The sequence below is a fragment of the Mastigoproctus giganteus genome, chromosome 4 (assembly GCF_048544385.1).
Source record: "Mastigoproctus giganteus isolate SK-2022 chromosome 4, ASM4854438v1, whole genome shotgun sequence".
Lineage (NCBI taxonomy): Eukaryota > Metazoa > Arthropoda > Arachnida > Uropygi > Thelyphonidae > Mastigoproctus > Mastigoproctus giganteus.
This window is the reverse complement of record NC_143578.1, coordinates 142,905,367-142,925,307: the sequence shown is the minus strand read 5'-3', so window position 1 is coordinate 142,925,307 and position 19,941 is coordinate 142,905,367. Positions and strand designations below refer to the sequence as shown.

General features: G+C 39.5%; 1 protein-coding gene across 1 annotated transcript in view; it reads left to right on the top strand.

Annotated features, from left to right (window-relative positions):
- The first annotated feature begins 2,561 nt into the window (after positions 1-2,561).
- The window catches only part of LOC150087104 (uncharacterized), a 367,036-nt gene continuing 349,656 nt past the window's right edge, over positions 2,562-19,941 (top strand). The window contains exon 1 of the mRNA XM_090372376.1: positions 2,562-2,708. Within this exon, the coding sequence (XP_090228502.1) occupies positions 2,642-2,708 (67 nt within the window). The 5' untranslated portion in view covers positions 2,562-2,641. The remainder of the gene's footprint in view (positions 2,709-19,941) is intronic.

Sequence of the window (19,941 nt, the reverse complement as noted above, 5' to 3'; positions counted from 1 at the left end):
TCATTCAAGAATCTGCATTCAAAAAATAAGATTCTAATTTCTTGGCTAATTTTATGCCTCCCCGTACGCTTTTTAGTGTAAAATTTTAGTGTAAAATTTAGTGTAAAAAACCAAATTTGATTTGGTTTTACCTCCGATGCCATTTCCACCAAATCCGCTTCGCCAATCACTTTTTCTACCAGTAATTCTTGAATATTTTCAGTAATCATATCTTTTTTTTAAATTTTTTAGGAGCATAGGTGACTAAGCCATGTTACTCTGTGTAAATTGTCTATAAATTGCATGTGTCCAGAGGTCGATTTTCTGTTTTTTTGGACGAAAAACCCGATATTCCTGGAGAAAAAACCTGCTACTCTCGCCTGAGCCTGACTAACTCAGCCACGTTGTGAAAAAAGAACTATGAAAATTCCTCCCGTCATCGACGTGATTCGAATAGGAGGGCGATTCTATCAACTGTGCTACCCATGAAGACTTCAGTAGTCATATCATCAAACCTTCCCCTCCTACCGAAGTAGCAAGCTCTACTATCGTACGGATTCCCTTTTCTGCCGGTTCGACCATACTTTTTTTCCTGAATGAACTGACTCTGGCCATACTTCCAACACGCACCTGTTGACGGTTTTACTTCTTTCAGCGACAAAGCTATGATTCTGATACAGTCCATAATTGAGAAACGTTTCCATTCTTCCATTACTTCGATAGATTCGGAATCAATTTTTTTTTCCAAATCCATTGTAACGATTTTCTGATGGAATGAGTTTTAAAGATGGATATAATGCTTTGATCTAATGGCTGAATGAAAGAAGTTGTATTAACCTCGTACAACTGTGGTGGTAGGAACAAAACCTCAATGTTTGGGCGACTAATTAAACCTTTTGGATGCTTGCAGGATTGTCTGGTATTCTTATAGGTAAATGAACGATCTGTGCAATGTCATTAGTAATTGTAAAAGCCTCAGCATCTCGACCAGCTGGGTCGGTGTGACTAGAAAATGGAAGCCAGCTGGAGGTGTGAACATTAAAATCACCAAGGAAAATTACCTCACTGTTAGGAAAGTTGGACTGGAGAAAGTCAAGTTGCAAAGAAAGGAAATCGAAGGGCTCCAAGTGATTAGTGGAGTTGGGAGAACGGTAGAGACAACAGATGAATTTGACACAATGAGGTAGAGAGATTTTAAGTCAGAGAAGATCGAAAAGAGGAGATTCCATATTACCAAGTCTGTAACAGGGAATATCGGAAAGGACGTATGCACAAGTACCACCTTTGAGGCGAAAGGAATCATACAGCGAATAATTTGGGAAAGCGAGATGGACAGTAGTTGAATCAACCGATAAGTGAGATTCTGTCAGAAAAAGTACATAGGGTTTGGCAGAATGCAAGTGGAAATGGACATCGTTGAGATTAGAACTGAGACCACGTATATTTGTGTAGGAAGTGTTTGGTAGCCTGGTGTGCTGTCCATAGCAATGAAACTTTGAAATCTAGATTTTACCGCAAGTTTAATAGCACAGAACGTAACACGGGGATTTCCACCAAATAAAATACAAAGATTTATGATTTTTTTTTTTTTTTGACTAGCGAGTCAACAATTGGGATTTAAAAAGAGTGTAAATTTTGAAAAATTGCATCCAACGTAATAGCAGGGTTTCTCCCGCATAAAAACTCAAAAATATCCTGTTATTCGGGATTTGTCTGCGCAAGTAGCACAGTGATATCGTTACTGCCTTCCCCACAAACTGGGAGGACGGAGTTCGAATCCCGTCGATGAGGCGAGGAACTTCAGTGGGCTTTTCTCACTCCGTGGTTGAGTTAGTCTCTCTCAAGAGTAGATAGCAAGGTTTTTTCTCACCCAGAAACTGGGTTTTTTCGTCCAGCAAACAGGCAAATCGACCAGAGAACACACGCGATTTACAGACAAAATAAATATATGGGTAGATGTAATCATTTACAGGGAACCCTAATATCATAATTTTTTTTTTTTGTTATGCGATATTTACCGAAATTCTCTAACCGTGTTAGAGAATTTCGTACCGTGTTACATCAGTACCGTGTTGTGCGAGGATTTCTGCAATTTATCAATCGTGTTAGAGCGAACAACCGTGTTGTAGAAGTATCGTGTTATAATGGAGTTGCCTGTATTACTTTTCACTCCGACTACTACAGAAATCACTATATTCTTAGACAATAGCGAAAGTAGTGTATCTCAAAAACTAGAGCTAATAAAAAATTTCTGAAGTCATGTTCATTTTTCTCGACCTAAAATTAGTAAGGTTTGCCTATTTTAAGAAAGGAAACAAATGCAAAGAATTTTTTTGTTGAACAGTGTTATGGACAGTCATTTTTTGAAATGAAGGTTAGTTCAGCGCACCGAGTAGCAAGATATATCTTATTACCTGTGGTTTGCGGGAAGTTGGCGAATTTTTTTATAGCCAATAGGAGAATTTCAAATGGATCTCTCGCAGCTCCTTCTAAGTGATTATTTTCGCATTTTTTAATATCAAGTTATTTTTGTATAAATAAACTTAATTTTGAGCATTCGATAATTCGTGATAGAAGAAATTGATGGGGTTTTGAAAAGTACGAACGAAATAAAAATTACGTCTGAATTTACGATTCTCGATACGGAATTCGCAGAAATTGTATGAATCGCAGAAATGATACAATTATGAAAAAAGATTGGAAATCACGAGATAATTTGCATGGCTATGGTAATTTTCCTTTTTCAATGTTTGTATATGTATGCTTTTTAAATTCGGTTATTTCCAACGTTTTTGTTGTTAATGTTACAATGTATTGATACAACTGCAACATCGGCTATATTGTATTCATAATAATTGCACAGGCCTACATCACCCGTTATAAAATAAATAAATGTAATATTAATACCGTTATTTTATTTTAATAACAGTTATTATGAATATGAATATTCCCAATCCCAGAGGCCTATTTGAAGATCGGCTATATTGTTCCTCTCAAGTTATTGATATAAAAGTTTCAAGTTTGTAAGTTTTTAGCCGAACTTTCCTCTTAGAGGAAGAGAACTTCCTTATCTTCTTTAGAAAGTAGAATTCACCTAGTTTTGCTCATTCTCTAAGAAACCCCAGGGGCTCACAACATGGTGAGTATGGGTTTGGCACACCCAGGGTCCTGAGCTGGATATCAACATTCTTCTCTTTCTTTGTAATTCCTTTCTACCTCCCTCTCACGGTAACATGTACATTTTTTTTTTTTTTCTTTTTGGCCGCATAAGCCTCAGGCTTCCTTGCACCATATGGCTGATAATGATAATAATGTGCTTCATTGTGATAGGTTCCACTGAACTTCTGAGAGATAGAAATGTTTCTAGCCTTTCTTACTGATAAGAAAGTCAAGTAAAATATGTTTCACTTTAAGAACATTATGGCATTGAAGAAGAGTTATATGATAGTGTCCAGTGCATGCTCTTCCAAAAAACGTCTTACTTTCTTGCTGCTGGAACCCCAGAAGTATGGCCTAGTCTTAATTTCCATAAGGTTATAGTTGCCTATAGGTTAATGCATTTATAGTCATGAACAGGGATCTTCATGCCCATCACATCTGAATTTATTGGTTGTTTTGCTCTGCCCTGGTTTACATTTTCAAGTGTTCCAGAATGAGCTGGGATCCAGCAGAATGCTACTGTATGTTGTTTGGCCTGTAGCTGGATCTGATTTGTTTCAGAGCATGGTAATTGTGTGTTTCATTTTGAATGGATTCATAGAACAGAATCTGTATAGATAATGTTATATGCTGGTTTGAGAAGTAATTCATATTCAAATATGAATATTAAAATATCCTGTAATTCATATTCAAATGTGCCCACCTGCTGTTCAACCTTTTTTTTTTTTTTTTTTTTTTTAATCCCTTCCTTTATATAACAAAATTTATCAGTCAAGTTGTATTATGCATAAAACATATCTGCAACAATATGTAAGCATCCTATGAATATTAGTATTAATAATGGCAACCAACCAAGCAAGAAAGCAAGCTTATACAGTATTAGCAAAAAAAAAAAATAAATAAATAAAATAACACTTTACATACCTCTTGCTCATCCTTTTAAATAATTTGTCAAGTTCTTAATTGAATTTATTCAGACTACTCACATTTACAATACCAGATGAAAGTTTTTCCCCCAATAATCAACTGCTTGCTGTGTGAAGGCAAATTTCTCCAAATTGATCCTGCAGCCATCCTTCCTTGGTTTTAATTTATGACCAGTCATGTGTGGCCTGAGCGAGAGGAAGGATTCCAACAGCATTGATCATACCCAATTCATTTAAACCCTTAAAAGACCTCGAACAGATCTTGCTGCAATTTGCAGAACTGAAGCCTTTCCTGGTAAGTGAATCCTTTTGTTTCTTATTAATCTTGTTCTTTGAGTGTTTGCACTGCTCAGAGAACTTCATATCTGATTTGCACAATTAACCCCACCTCTTTTTTTCATTGTTTTCTAACCTGAGTGTTTCCTAACCATATGACATGGCGAATTAATCTGGGATTATTGCTTGTAGTATGAAGTACCTTGCATTTGTCAGTATTAAACTTTAATTGCCACTTCTCAGTCAATCTGCCTAATTTTTCTAGATATTGTTGCATTGGCATATCCTGATTATTGTGATTAACCATGCTACCAACCTTATTGTGTGCAGACATCGAACTTGATACTCTTTTATCAGTATAATTAATAAAAACAAAATCCTTTTGGTCTTCACTAATGACATTAGTTTGCGAAGAGCAGTGTCCATTGATAACTACTCTGTCTTCTCCCACTCAGCCACCCTGTTATCCATAGCAATAACTTGCTCTTAACACCACACTGCTCTAGTTTGTACATCAGTCATTTATATGTAACAGTATCAAAAGCTTCCTCAAATTCAACTATACAATGTCAAATTTATTTTTTTAATTCAGTTCCTGTTAGTCCACGACGAGCAGTGTCCATTGATTACCACCTCAGCCACCCCTTTATCCACAGCAGCAATTTGCCTCCAATGCCACACTGCTCCAATTTGTGCAGCAGTCTTCCATGTGCAACAGTATCAAAAGTCTTTCTAAGATCCAAGTATATAATATCAAAGTTATTCCCTGTATTCAGTTCCTTTGTGACTGCATCATAGTATCCAATCAAACTGGTCAGGCAAGACTTCCCCTTAACAAAACCATGCTGTGTGCGAGCTATAGCTGAAGTCTTGTCTAAATGATCCTGCAGTGCTTCTTTAGCTAGTGCCTCCATTAATTTTCCTGGAACAGAAGTTAAACTCACAGGTCTATAATTACTTGTGTCAGCCTTTGATCCTCCTTTGTGAATTGGGGTGACATTTGCACATCTCCAGTCTGTGTGTACCTCCCCTGAGTCCAAGGAAGCTCTCATAATTATGGCTAAGGGTTTGCTTACTTCCTTTAATATAACCGGATAGATCCCATCCACCCCGGGTGCCTTTCTTGTGTTTATCTTCAACAATTTCTCCTCCACTTTACTCTCAGTTATTACAAGATTCTCTAGCTTACTGCTAGAGTTGAATACACCTCTGGCTTTCCCCTCGCTAAATAACTGAATGTCGATGCAAAATATTCATTTAGTTTGTTAGCTATCTGAGCAGGATCATCAACAGTTGACCCATCGATATCAAGTGGACCAATCTGATTCATCCCCTTCCTTCTAGAGTTTACATAAGTACAGAACTCTTTGCTGTTTTTCTTTGCATCCCTTGCCAAAGATTTCTTGTAATCTGCCTTTGCCTGCCTAACCTCCTTTGTAACTTGGTTACAGATCAACTTGTATCTATCATAGGCTTCTGTGTCATGTGTTAATTTGTATGTATCCCATGAATGTTTCTTCTCTGCCATATGCCTCATCAGTTCATCTGACATCCATTTAGGCCTAAACCTTGAACAATATTTCTTAGTTGGTATGTATAGCCTAGTAGCTTCCAAGATAAGTTCTTTGAATGCTTCCCATTTTGCATTTGCTGTTGGTAACATCATCAGTTGGTCCCACTGTATAGAATTTAAATACTGTCTCAGTCCATCGTAGTCGCCTTTACGAAAGCAATAACCCTTCCCTTTACCCCTAATGGTAGTTACCTCTTTGAGTAAATCCCACTTCAGCACACTGTGATCACTGCCACCTAGTGGTTCATTTATCTGCAGATTCTTATTGCATGAAGAATCACTGCTGGTAATCAAATCAAGAGTATTCTTCCCTCCAGTTGCCTCCTGAACATGAGTGACCAGCCCCCAAATTCCAGTCAATATCTGGGAAATTAAAATCTCCCATTATAAGACTCTCTGATTTACTGGCCCACTCTATTTCCCTGTACAGTATCTTATTATACTCATCAGAGTCATTAGGCCTATAGCACACTCCTACTCTCAATTTTGATCTCCCAATGCTTATGTCACACCAAACTGACTCAACACTGTACTGTCCGGTGATGTCGACTGGCTTCACTTCCTTGGTTTTTATGTGTTTCTTAACTAATAGCATAACCCCTCCCCCCTTCCTATCCTGTCTATCCTTTCTGTAGACATACTCCCCAAATTGCAGTTCTGCATCCCTTATATCTGTGTGACACCACGTCTCTGATATCCCAACAATATCTGCCTTTGATGTTTTGAGCAATACCTCAAATTCATCAAATTTATTTACTAGACTCCTAGCATTGGTGTACACGCAAGTATACCTGCACTTGTTTCTATTCTTAGCTACCCTAACACATACCGGGAGTCATTGCGGTACAAGTAAACACATGGGTTGTGTTTACTTGTACCGCAAGGACTCCCGGTAGTCTCTGAAATATCCTGCATCTTGTTTTTCAGGCTTCTGCTCATTCCAATAGAAGCACTGTTAATGTGTCATAATTTTGATTCATCTTGGTCAGACTAGATTGCCCTTTAAGAAATCTGTGCACCAACTGCAGTATAACTGCATTCCTGTTTAGGTGGTGCTTTAGTTCTTTAACTAAAGCTTTATCTGCTGACGAGGCTACTAGAGACGGTCGTGTTCAAAGCCGCTAAGTGGATTTTTCTTATTTATTGATTTGAAATTATTGTTTTTCTAAAACTTTTGATTTAAATTTAGTAGTATAGCATTAGCATTAGTAGAGGCATACGATGCAAGAAAGCAAGCTTATTCAGCATCAGCCCAAAAAGAAAAAAAAAAAAAAAACCTCTCCCATTTCACCCCTCCGTTCGTTCGAAATACCTGTCCAGTTGAGCTTTAAATTTGTTTAGGCTATCAACTTCAACAACAAGTGATGGAAGTCGGTTCCACCAACCAACCACCCGCTGGCCAAAGGCAAATTTCCGCACATCTATCCGACATCCGTCCTTCCTCAATTTGAATTTATGCCCTCTGAGGTGATTATTCTGAGAAAGATGAAGAATCCCATTGGGATTGAGCATGCTCAAACCATTCAAGGCCTTATACACCTCTATCAGATCACCTCGCCGGTGCCTAGTCTCCAGACTCTGTAATTTGCAAAACTTAAGCCTTTCTTCGTAAGAGCAACCCTTTGTTCCATTTACTAATCTTGTTGCCCTTCTCTGTACCCGTTCCAGCAGCTCTACATCCTTCTTGAAATGAGGCCTCCAGACCTGTATACAGTACTCAAGATGTGGCCTAACCATTGCCTTATACAAGGGAATAATCACCTCCTTATCCCTGCTAGAAAAATTCCTGTATATCATTGACAAGACACCATGAGCTACTCTTGCAGCTCGTCTGCACTGCTCAGAGAACTTCATATCTCCCTGCACAATTACCCCCAGGTCTTTTTCATTCTCCACCACTGTCAGTGTAGTACCGCAGAGTTGATACGTTGCTCTGGGGTTACTGTTTCCCATATGCAGCACTTTACATTTGTCGATGTTAAACCTCATTTGCCACCTCTCAGCCCATCTGTTCAACCTTTCCAGATCCTGTTGCAGCAGCATAGCGTCAGTATTGTCCTTAACGACCCTGCCAACCTTTGTATCATCTGCAAACTTGGACATTAAACTTGATATCCCATCATCAATATCATTCATAAACACCGAAAACAACAACGGACCCAACACTGAACCTTGAGGAACTCCACTAATAACATTAGTCCACGTTGAGCAGTGTCCATTGATTACCACTCTCTGTCTTCTGCCACTCAACCATCCCCTTATCCATAGCAGCAATTTGCCTCCAATGCCACACTGCTCCAATTTGTGCAGCAGTCTTCCATGTGCAACAGTATCAAAAGCCTTTCTAAGATCCAAATATATAATATCAAAGTTATTCCCTGCATCCAGTTCTTTTGTGACTACATCATAGTATCCAATCAAATTGGTCAGGCAAGACCTGCCCTTAACAAAACCATGCTGCGTCTGAGCTATAACTGAATTCTTGTCTAGATGATCCTGCAGTGCTTCTTTAACCAGTGCCTCCATTAATTTACCTGGAACAGAAGTTAAACTAACAGGTCTATAATTACTTGTGTCAGCCTTTGATCCTCCTTTGTGAATTGGGGTTACATTTGCACATCTCCAGTCTATGGGTACCTCCCCTGAGTCCAAAGAAGCTCTCATAATTATGGCTAGGGGTTTGCATACTTCCTTTGCTGCCTCCTTTAATATAACTGGATAGATCCCATCCACCCCAGGTGCCTTTTTTATGTTTATCCTCAACAATCTCTCCTCCACTTTTCTCTCAGTTATTACAAAATCATCCAGCTCACTGCCAATGTTTACTTTACCTACATCATTCTCCTTCCTGAATAACTCCTCATGCGTGAATGTAGATGCAAAATACTCGTTTAGATTGTTAGCCACCTGAGCAGGATCCTCAACTGTTGAACCATCAATATCCAGTGGACCAATCTGATTCATCCCTTTCCTTCTCGAGTTCAAGTATGTAAAGAACTCTTTTCTGTTTTTCTTTGCATCCTTTGCCAAGGATTTTTCGTAGTCTGCCTTTGCCTGCCTAATCTCCTTTGTGACTTGGTTACAGACCAACTTATATCTATCATAGGCTTCCATGTCACCCATTAATTTATATGTATCCCATGCATTTTTCTTCTCTGCCACATGTCTCATTAGTTCATCTGACAACCATTTAGGCCTAAACCTTGAACAATATTTCTTAGTTGGTATGTAAAGCCTGGTAGCCTCCAAGATTAGTTCCTTGAATGCTTCCCATTTTGAGTTTGCTGTTGGTAACTTCATCAGTTGGTCCCACTGTATAGAATTTAAATACTGTCTCAGACCATCATAGTCGCCTTTACGAAAACAAAAACCCTTCCCTTTTCCTCTGATGGTAGTTACCTCCTTGAGTAAATCCCACTTCAACACACTGTGATCACTGCCACCTAGTGGTTCATTTATCTGCAGGTTCTTAATGCATGAAGAGTCACTACTGATAATCAGATCAAGAGTATTGCTCCCTCTTGTTGCCTCACGAACATGCTGGTGTAGAAAACAATCATCCAATAAATCCACAAAAGCCTTGCTAGTGTGCGAGTGACCAACCCACAAATTCCAGTCAATATCTGGGAAATTAAAATCCCCCATTATAAGACTCTCTGATTTACTGGCCCACTCTATTTCCCTGTACAATATCTTATTATACTCATCAGAGTCATTAGGCCTATAGCACACTCCTACTCTCAATTTTGATTTCCCTATGCTTATGTCACACCAAACTGATTCGGCACTGCCCTGTCCATCGATGTCGACTGGCTTCACTTCCTTGGACTTTATGTGTTTCTTAATTAATAGCATAACCCCTCCTCCCCTCCTGTCCTGTCTATCCTTTCTATACACATTGTATTCCCCAAATTCCAGTTCCGCATTACTTATATCTGTGTGACACCACGTCTCTGATATCCCAACAATATCTGCCTTTGATGTTTTGAGCAATACCTCAAATTCATCAAATTTATTTACCAAACTCCTAGCATTGGTGTACACGCAGGTATACATGCACCTGTTTCTATTCTTAGCTACCCTAACACAACCCATGTGTTTACTTGTAACGCAATGACTACCAGCAGTCTCTGAAATATCCTGCATCTTGTTTTTCAGACTTCTGCTCATTTCAATAGAAGCAGTGCAAGAATCACTTCCACCTCTGCCAGTGGCTACTGTTAATCTATTAGTCCTTGTATCCCCCCCAACTAGCAGTTTTCCGACCCACCTAACACTGCCTCGACAGCATCAGCAAAAATTCTTGCACCCTTTCTATTTAAGTGTATCCCATCCCTGTAGAAGCAATCTCTCCTGTTAACAAGTACAGTCCAGGCTGAAAAAAATTCTACCCCTTGAGCCTTGCACAATCCCTCCAGGGCCGAATTGATCGACAAGGAGCATCATATACTCCCTCCTATCGTGTCTGGGCAGAATTGCAGACACTTTCAAGTTCAACCCTAATTCACGGCTTTTTTTCAGCAGTGACCTGTACTTGCTAAGTAATTCCGCCGGTCTCCTATTATTTTGTGATTTTCTGATTAATTTGGTGTATTTATTCTTTACTTGGCCTTGTAATTGCATAAAAGTATCGGTAAAGGTTTCCACGTGCTTCAACTCCGGTACCGTTCGTAATTTTCCCGCCTTTGTGATACGATAGTTATATACCGTACTAGATAGCATTAGTTGAACTTCGTTAGCAGTTAAATTGTACGTTTAAATAAATACATATAACTGCTTAGATTACAAACGTAATTTAATTAATTATATTTAACATAATTAATAACATAACATAATTATAATAAATTAATAAATTAATTAATAGAATCATGACTCAGACCAGAGCGGCAAAGCAAAAGGCTCAAGCTAATGGAAGTGCTGTGGCTCAGAGCAGAACTGAGGGGGGCAGTTGTCCTCTGACTCACAGTCTTATAAAATGCACTGTTTGCTTGATGTTTGCAGAGCAATCGGGTACGGGACATGATACGGCCAAGGGGGATGTCTTTGTGTGTGCGCGATGCAAGGAGTGTATCGATATCAAGCAACAACTCGGCGTTCTTGTGGGCCTATATGAGAGCTTGAAGGACAGGGTGAATGCCCTCGAAGAAACTAAATTGAGGGGCCCATCAAGCTCTCAGCTGCCCACATCAACGCCAGAGCTTGCACTTGGGCATCGCGTGACACAGAGACAACCCCCAAGGCAGAATGCGCTGGTCCCGAAGGAACTAGTAGTTGTTGGCGACTCTATTGTCAGGGAAACGGGGAACATGCTTTGTAAAAAAGATAGGTGGGACAGGACCAGGGTATGTCTACCAGGGGCAAAGGTTGATGACGTTGTAGAGCGAATATCATCTTTTAAGGTCACAAAAGGTGATATAGTTGTACACGATGGCACTAATAATATTAAGAGTAGGAGACCGGCAGAATTACTTAACAAGTACAGGTCACTGTTGAACAAAAGCCGAGAATTAGGGTTGAATTTGAAAGTGTCTGCAATTCTGCCCAGACACGATAGGAGGGAGTATATGATGAGAGCCTTGTCGATCAATTCGGCCCTGGAAAGATTGTGCAAGGCTCAAGGGGTAGAATTTTTTTCAGACTGGACTGTACTTGTTAACAAGTGAGATTGCTTCTACAGGGATGGGATACACTTAAATAGAAAGGGTGCAAGAATATTTGCTGATGCTATCGAGGCAGTGTTAGGTGGGTCGGAAAACTGCTAGCTTGGGGGGAGACAAAGACCAATAGATTGACAGTAGCCACTGGCAGAGGTGAAAGAGATTCTTGCACTGCTTCTATTAGAATGAGCAGAAGCCTGGAAAACAAGATGCATGGTATTTCAGAGACTGCTGGGAGCCATTGCGGTACAAGTAAACACATGGGTTGTGTTAGGGTAGCCAAGAATAGAAACAAGTGCAGGTATACTTGCGTGTACACCAATGCTAGGAGTTTAGTAAATAAATTTGATGAATTTGAGGTATTGCTCAAAACATCAAAGGCAGATATTGTTGGGATATCAGAGACGTGGTGTCACACAGATATAAGGGATGCAGAACTGCAATTTGGGGAGTACGTCTACAGAAAGGATAGACAGGATAGGAAGGGGGGAAGGGTTATGCTATTAGTTAAGAAACACATAAAAACCAAGGAAGTGAAGCCAGTCGACATCGCCGGACAGTGCAGTGTTGAGTCAGTTTGGTGTGACATAAGCATTGGGAGATCAAAATTGAGAGTAGGAGTGTGCTATAGGCCTAATGACTCTGATGAGTATAATAAGAAACTGTACAGGAAAATAGAGTGGGCCAGTAAATGAGAGTCTTATAATGGGGGATTTTAATTTCCCAGATAATGACTGGAATTTGTGGATTGGTCACTCACACACTAGCAGGGCTTTTGTGGATTTATTGGATGATTGTTTTCTACATCAGCATGTTCGGGAGGCAACTAGAGGGAGTAATACTCTTGATTTGATTATCAGCAGTGATTCTTCATGCATTAAGAATCTGCAGATAAACGAACCACTAGGTGGCAGTGATCACAGTGTGCTGAAGTGGGATTTACTCAAAGAGGTAACTACCATTAGGGGTAAAGGGAAGGGTTATTGCTTCCGTAAAGGCGACTACGATGGACTGAGACAGTATTTAAATTCTATACAGTGGGACCAACTGATGATGTTACTAACAGCAAATTCAAAATGGGAAGCATTCAAAGAACTTATCTTGGAAGCTACTAGGCTTTACATACCAACTAAGAAATATTGTTCAAGTTTTAGGCCAAAATGGATGTCAGATGAACTAATGAGGCATATGGCAGAGAAGAAAAATGCATGGGATACTTACAAATTAACACATGACACAGAAGCCTATGATAGATACAAGTTGATATGCAACCAAGTTACAAAGGAGGTTAGGCAGGCAAAGGCAGATTACGAGAAATCCTTGGCAAGGGATGCAAAGAAAAACAGCAAAGAGTTCTTTACTTATGTTAACTCTAGAAGGAAGGGGATAAATCAGATTGGTCCACTTGATATTGATGGGTCAACTGTTGATGATCCTGCTCAGGTAGCTAACAAACTAAATGAATATTTTGCATCGACATTCACACATGAGGAGTTATTCAGCAAGGGGAATGCCAGAGGTGTATTCAACTCTAGCAGTAAGCTACAGAATCTTGAAATAACTGGGAGTAAAGTGGAGGAGAAACTGTTGAAGATAAACACAAGAAAGGCACCCGGGGTGGATGGGATCTATCCAGTTATATTAGAGGAGGCAGCAAAGGAAGTAAGCAAACCCTTAGCCATAATTATGAGAGCTTCCTTGGACTTAGGGGAGGTACCCATAGACTGGAAATGTGCAAATGTGACCCCAATTCACAAAGGAGGATCAAAGGCTGACACAAGTAATTATAGACCTGTGAGCTTAACTTCTGTTCCAGGAAAATTAATGGAGGCACTGGTTAAAGAAGCACTGCAGGATCATTTAGACAAGACTTCAGTTATAGCTCAGACACAGCATGGTTTTGTTAAGGGGAAGTCTTGCCTGACCAACTTGATTGGATATTATGATGCAGTCACAAAAGAACTGGATGCAGGGAATAACTTTGATATTATATACTTGGATCTTAGAAAGGCTTTTGATACTGTTGCACATGGAAGACTGCTACACAAATTGGAGCAGTGTGACATTGGAGGCAAATTGCTGCTATGGATAAAGGGGTGGTTGAGGAGGAGAAGACAGAGAGTGGTAATCAATGGACACTGCTCATCGTGGACTAATGTTATTAGTGGAGTCCCTCAGGGCTCAGTGTTGGGTCCATTATTGTTTTCTGTATTTATAAATGATGTTGATGATGGTATATCAAGCTTAATGTCCAAGTTTGCAGATGGTACAAAGGTTGGCAGGGTTGTCAAGGACACTACTGACACTATGCTGCTGCAACAGGATCTGGAAAGGTTGAGCAGATGGGCTGAGAGGTGGCTTAACATTGACAAATGTAAAGTACTACACATGGTAAACAGCAACCCCAGAGTAACGTATCAACTCTGTGGTACTACACTGACAGTGGTAGAGAATGAAAGGGACTTGGGGGTGGTTGTGCAGGCAGATATGAAGTTCTCTGAGCAGTGCAGACGGGCTGCAAGAGTAGCTCATGGAGTATTGTCAATGATATACAGGAATTTTTCCAGCAGGGATAAGGAGGTGATTATTCCGTTGTATAAGGCAATGGTCAGGCCACACCTAGAGTACTGTATACAGGTCTGGAGGCCTCATTTCAAGAAGGATGTAGAGCTGCTGGAACGAGTACAGAGAAGGGCAACAAGATTAGTGAATGGAACAAAGGGGTGCTCTTACGAAGAAAGGCTTAAGTTTTGCAAATTACAGTGTCTGGAGACTAGGCACCAGCGAGGTGATCTGATAGAGGTGTATAAAGCCTTGAATGGTTTAAGCATGCTCAATGCTGATGGGATTCTTCCTCTAGCTCAGAAAAATCACCTGAGAGGGCATAAATTCAAATTGAAGAAAGACAGATGTAGGATAGATGTGAGGAAATTTGCCTTTAGCCAGCGGGTGGTTGGTTGGTGGAACAGACTTCCATCCCTTGTGGTGGAGGTTGATAGCCTAAATAAGTTTAAGGCTCAGCTGGACAGGTATTTGGAACGAACAGAGGGGTGAAGTGGAAGTGGGTTTTTTTTTTTTTTTGGCTGATGCCGCATAAGCTTGCTTTCTTGCATCCAATGCCTATGCTAATGCTAACTAGTGACTCCTTTGTTTTCTGTGGAACTGAAGTCAAGATAACAGTACTGTAATCATCCTTGTTACCCTTTGATCCATCTGTGAATTGGGGATACAAATGGTAGGACAATAAAATTACATGGCAGCTAGTGATGAATGAACTTATTGTGTTGGAGATACTAGAATGCAGTATCTGACCCAAAAAAAGAAAGCCAAATCTGTGGGCAGGGTGAATTTAGGTTTCAAGGGCCTAATTTGCTGTTTTTTCATATTGATCAGACCAAATAACCCTTTAAGAAATCTGTGCCAGGTCGACCACCTTAAAACAAGTTCTTCTCTTCCACTTTACTTTTAATTTTATTTCTTATACATCTCACAAAATTTTAAAAATTTATATTAAATGATACAATATGAATTTGTTGTTATTATTATTATAACTATTTTCTTCTTATGGCATTTTGTTCCCACCCTGTGACAGGTATTGGTACCAAATGCATGTGGTAGTTGGTTGTGTCTGGTTACTATTATTATTATTATTACTCTTGGTTGACCCCTTGATGTGGGCAGTTATGTGGTGAGCAGACCTCCCAGTGATGCTGCTGGCCTTTCAGATTACCATTACTAGTATCCATTGCCCATACCCTTGTTCCAGGGTTACATCAATGGAATCTGTTGTGTACAGCCATGTGCAGCAACAGATTCCATGGAAACTCAGAAAGGATGATCCTGGTGGGTAAGTTGTCCAGTTCAAACACACCACTTTAGCCCCTGCTTCAACAAGATGGGAGACCCCAGACTTGCCCGACTTGATCAGTTGTGGTCCTACTGCTAGGATCAGCTACATTCCAATACGCCTTTGGTCATGGGATGGGGTCAAGGTTTATCGGAAATATAGGTGTGATGCTCTAAGCCAACTTTGGCCCCATTTGTATATGCTGTATCTACTCCAAATTCTGTACTTTAGGCATCAAATATATATTTTTTACTCTCATGAGTAATTTAAATCCTTCTTTTTGGGCCCAACAAGGCCCTACTTCATTGATCAAATGATACTAATAACACTTCAATAAAACAATCCAAAACTGGGGATATAGCACCAACGTCACTGACTCTACTTTTCCTCATTCTCCATTCTACCGGAGAGCAGACACCCAGGAAAATATCACTCTTCTTCATCCAGAATGGATTAGAAGAGTTGGCAGATCTCCAAATTTTGTTAAAAAGCATTCTGGAGACCTAGTTGAAGCTTCACATCAAAAACACGACCAGTAAATTCTGAGAGCCACCCAAATAAAAATGACACTACTTGAAGAATTCACATGGTGACGTATCAGAGTGGAATCTTCTTCATGTCTCTGAAGAAGAGATTGGCTCTGAATTGAAAGACCAAGGAGTGACAGCTGTCAAGAGAATATCAATTCAAAAGGACTGGAATCTCATTCCTACGTGAGTTCTGATCCTAACATGTGACACTCCATGGTCTAATTTCCACCAAGGCAGGCTACTTAAACTGCTCAGTGAGGATTGACATACTAAATCTGCTGAGGTATCTTAAGTGGCAAAAGTACAGCCATGGGCAGCCCATTCCCTAGAGTGCAAGGGGTGGACCCAGGTGCTAACATTCAAGGGGTGCCTAAAAACTTATATACACATATGAAGAAAATTTAAAAGTGGGCATCACAGGACGCCACTCTCTAACATCCTGTTGTGGTAACCGTGCCTATGCTCGCTGTAAAATCCAAAAATATACTCTCAAGCATGCTAGAGGTGGAAGGAAGAGAAGAAATTCTAAAAACAGAACATCTGAACATTTCTTAGCAGGAGACCAATAGTAGCAGATGAATCCAGTGATAGTAGCAGGCCATCATATGGCCAGAAGGTTCCTGGGAAGTATATGGTAGGGATACAAATGGAGATGACCATTCCCATCACCTGCTATTTAGTAAGCTTGAAAAAACCCACCGAAAGGACGAGTCAGTTCCACTCTTATATCTGTACCTTCTAATGCTCCACCGGTAACAAAAAGTGAGGGAGAGAGAGTGAAATCAAACAACCTGAAGTACGTGGTGTAACACAGGAAAACATGGACATCAACTTAAAGGTGGCAGCAGATGATTCAGGCTTGGAGCTCTTTGCAGAGCAAGAAATGGACAGCATCCATACTTCTCCAAAAAAGATAAAATCCAAGACTGAAAAGTCTGAGTTCTAAGACCTTTGTGGAATCCTTCCAACAATTCTACAAAGCCTAAATAATGGCCAAATTTATACAATGGAATTGCTGTGGGTTCCGATGGAATATAGTTGACATCAAGGCCCTACTCCATAAGCATAAACCAGTGTGTCGCTGTCTGCAGGAAATATCTTAATGTCAGCATAATACATAAAGAAGAAGGGGATGGACCTGCTGATGGTGGAGTCACTATCCTAGTAGCTGCCATACTGCATTCAAAGTAATCCCTCTTTGGGCTATACTAGAAGAGCACTTGAAGTGTGAGTGTAAGCTGGCATTGTGAATGCCTCCAAAACAGCAAACTACATGTAGTACTCCTAATGTCAGATTATTTCAAACTAGATGGGGCACTTCTAACATTTCATTGGATATCACCAGCGGCTCATTTTTTCTATTTCCAGTTTCAAGATGGATGTTGTTCGAGTTGGATGTATTGTGTATTTATGTAGTGTTGATTGCAAGTAGAAAGAGAAAACGACGATGGTGGATTCATCCAGCAAATTCAAATAGGTTATAAAAAAAAAAAAAAAAAAAAGAATGTTTTACTGTATATTATGTTTGAAACACAGGAAGTCTCCTGAGAATTTTTATTTTACAGACTGTCGATGCAAAGTTTTGATGAACTTCTAATGTTAATTAGTGGAAAAAAATACAAAATCTGATACCCTGATGCAGAAATCAATAGCGATGTTTACATTGTTGCTTTATGCACTGTACTGACAGATCAGCTCCCACTAATTGAAATTTTTATGAAATGTTTTCTTTGTTTGTAAAATTATTTTATTTATACCCACTATCTAAAAACAATTACAATAAAGCAAACTTTTTTTTTTTTAATCAAATGTGCATTGCAGTGTTATCAGTTTTTCCTGTTTTCAGTGTGGCTTCCAATAGATGAATTTCCTTGATTTTGTGTTAATAGATGAAATACACATTGCAGAAAGGAAGTATGATCTTTTTGTTTTTCAAAAACAATCTGTTGCAATTTTTTCAGTCATGTTTTTTATGCCAAGAAACAGTTGCGTGCATTATTTTATTATTATTTTTTTCCCTGTATCATGCTGGCAACGTCACTGTACTTGGCAGCTTACTGCATGCTCTCATTGCTTTCACAATACTTTTCAAAAAAGAAAGACGCCGAAGTTATGTTTGAAACAAAAGGTTCAAAATTTGTTTTGGAAGAAGACAGAGACTGCACATGATTCTCATTTGTTAACGTCGACATTAGTTGTACTGTTGCAGTGGATATTCTTCAGCAGTTTTACGACTACTGTTTTCATCTTATTTAATAATAATTGGGTTCTTTATTAACTTAAATTATGTATATTCATGATACTGTATACAGATAACCCAGAATTTACCAATAAATTGTCTCTGCAAGCGAACAAACTTGTATTTTGTTAAGTAATGAAACAGTACTAAAATAGAAGTAATATTTACAATAAGTATAAGTTCAGAACTGAGCTTTCTGATACTTCTCATCATTACATAATCGTAATACCAGGAGTTTTATCCCAGTTCGGAAACACTTCTTTTCCAATTTCAATACAATGCTTTGCCTTTATTTCTTTGTTGAAATAGTCTTCTAATGACATGTTGTACATACGGAGGATGCGGAAAGGTCAGGGAATGACCACCGCATATCCCCGGAGCAATATGGTCTTATTTGCCAATGCTCCTAAAAACCAAATAACAAAAAAACATGTTGTACAAGGGAGACCTCCTTTCCACCTCACAAATAAAGTCCTCTGTGTCAAACATCGTCTTCCCCAAAGTATAATGAACAAACCAATTAAGGGCAACCACCCCAATCACTGGGAAAATGTCTCCTCAGGCCAAGCGCATACGCCTTGGCCAATGCCAAGGCGTATGCGCTTGTAATGTATCTGAAGGCGTTGCCAGGCATTTTACGCCAGCTTACGTTGTCCTATGCACCGTTCGAAGTGCCCGTCTAGTTTGCATGCCTTTACCCTCTGCTTTGTTTAAAACTGGGTGTTGGAAGGCATCGCTAATGCCGCACATCAAGCGCTCGTCTAGTATAGCCCTTAAAACAAACACCGAGGCATTTGCCCTTTGTAGCGGGTTCTTCTACCAATATGTTCAGTGTATTTTCCACCTGGGATCAATATCTCTCAGACAGACCTTGTTGCACAAACCAGTGCACTGATATCATTATCAGATGCACTTAAATAGAGGTGGCAAGAATATTTGCTGGGTTGTTGTTGGCAGGGTTGTTGGTAATGACTAATGGCAGTGCGCTACTGCAACTGGATCTAGAAAATTTGGGCAGATCAGACGAGAAGTGGCAACTGATGTTTAACATTGACAAATTCAAAGTTCTGCATATGGGTAGAAGTAACCCCCAGGGAAACGTACCACCTGTGTGGTACTACACTTAGGGAAGTAGAGAATGAAAAAGTCCCACGGGTAATTGTGCAGAGCAGGTCATGAGGTATTGTGAATAATATACAGGAATTTTGCTAGTAGGGAAAAGGAAGTAATTATATCCTGTATAAGGCAATTGTCAGGCTATGCCTTGAGTACTGCATACAGGTCTGAAGCCTCCTTTTATGAAGAATGTAGAGTTATTAGAACCAGTACAGTAAACCCCCGCTATTCGTGGGGGTTACGTTCCTGAGTAATGTTGCGAATACTGAAAACGCGAATACTGAGTTATGGCTCCCATAGTAATAAAGGGGTTCCGTTCCAAAGTATGAAATATATAGGAAACACTAGTCTAAAATTTTGTCTATGTATTATATGTACCTTCATAATATGACTGTACATAGACAGTACATAGTGAAATGCAAGCATATGGCATCGAAATGAAAATAAGAAATAATTTAATATTAAATGTAATATTTATTAGAAATTTCAAACAAATCTTTCATTCCAGCACCTTTGCTAGCTAAAAAACTTATCCCGCCAGTGCTATCACCAGTTTCGCTAAAGTGTTGATAAAGGAGTTTTGCCTTTTCACGAATGATAAGTGAACTTAATGGAATTTTATTTTGAGTTCGGTCTTCT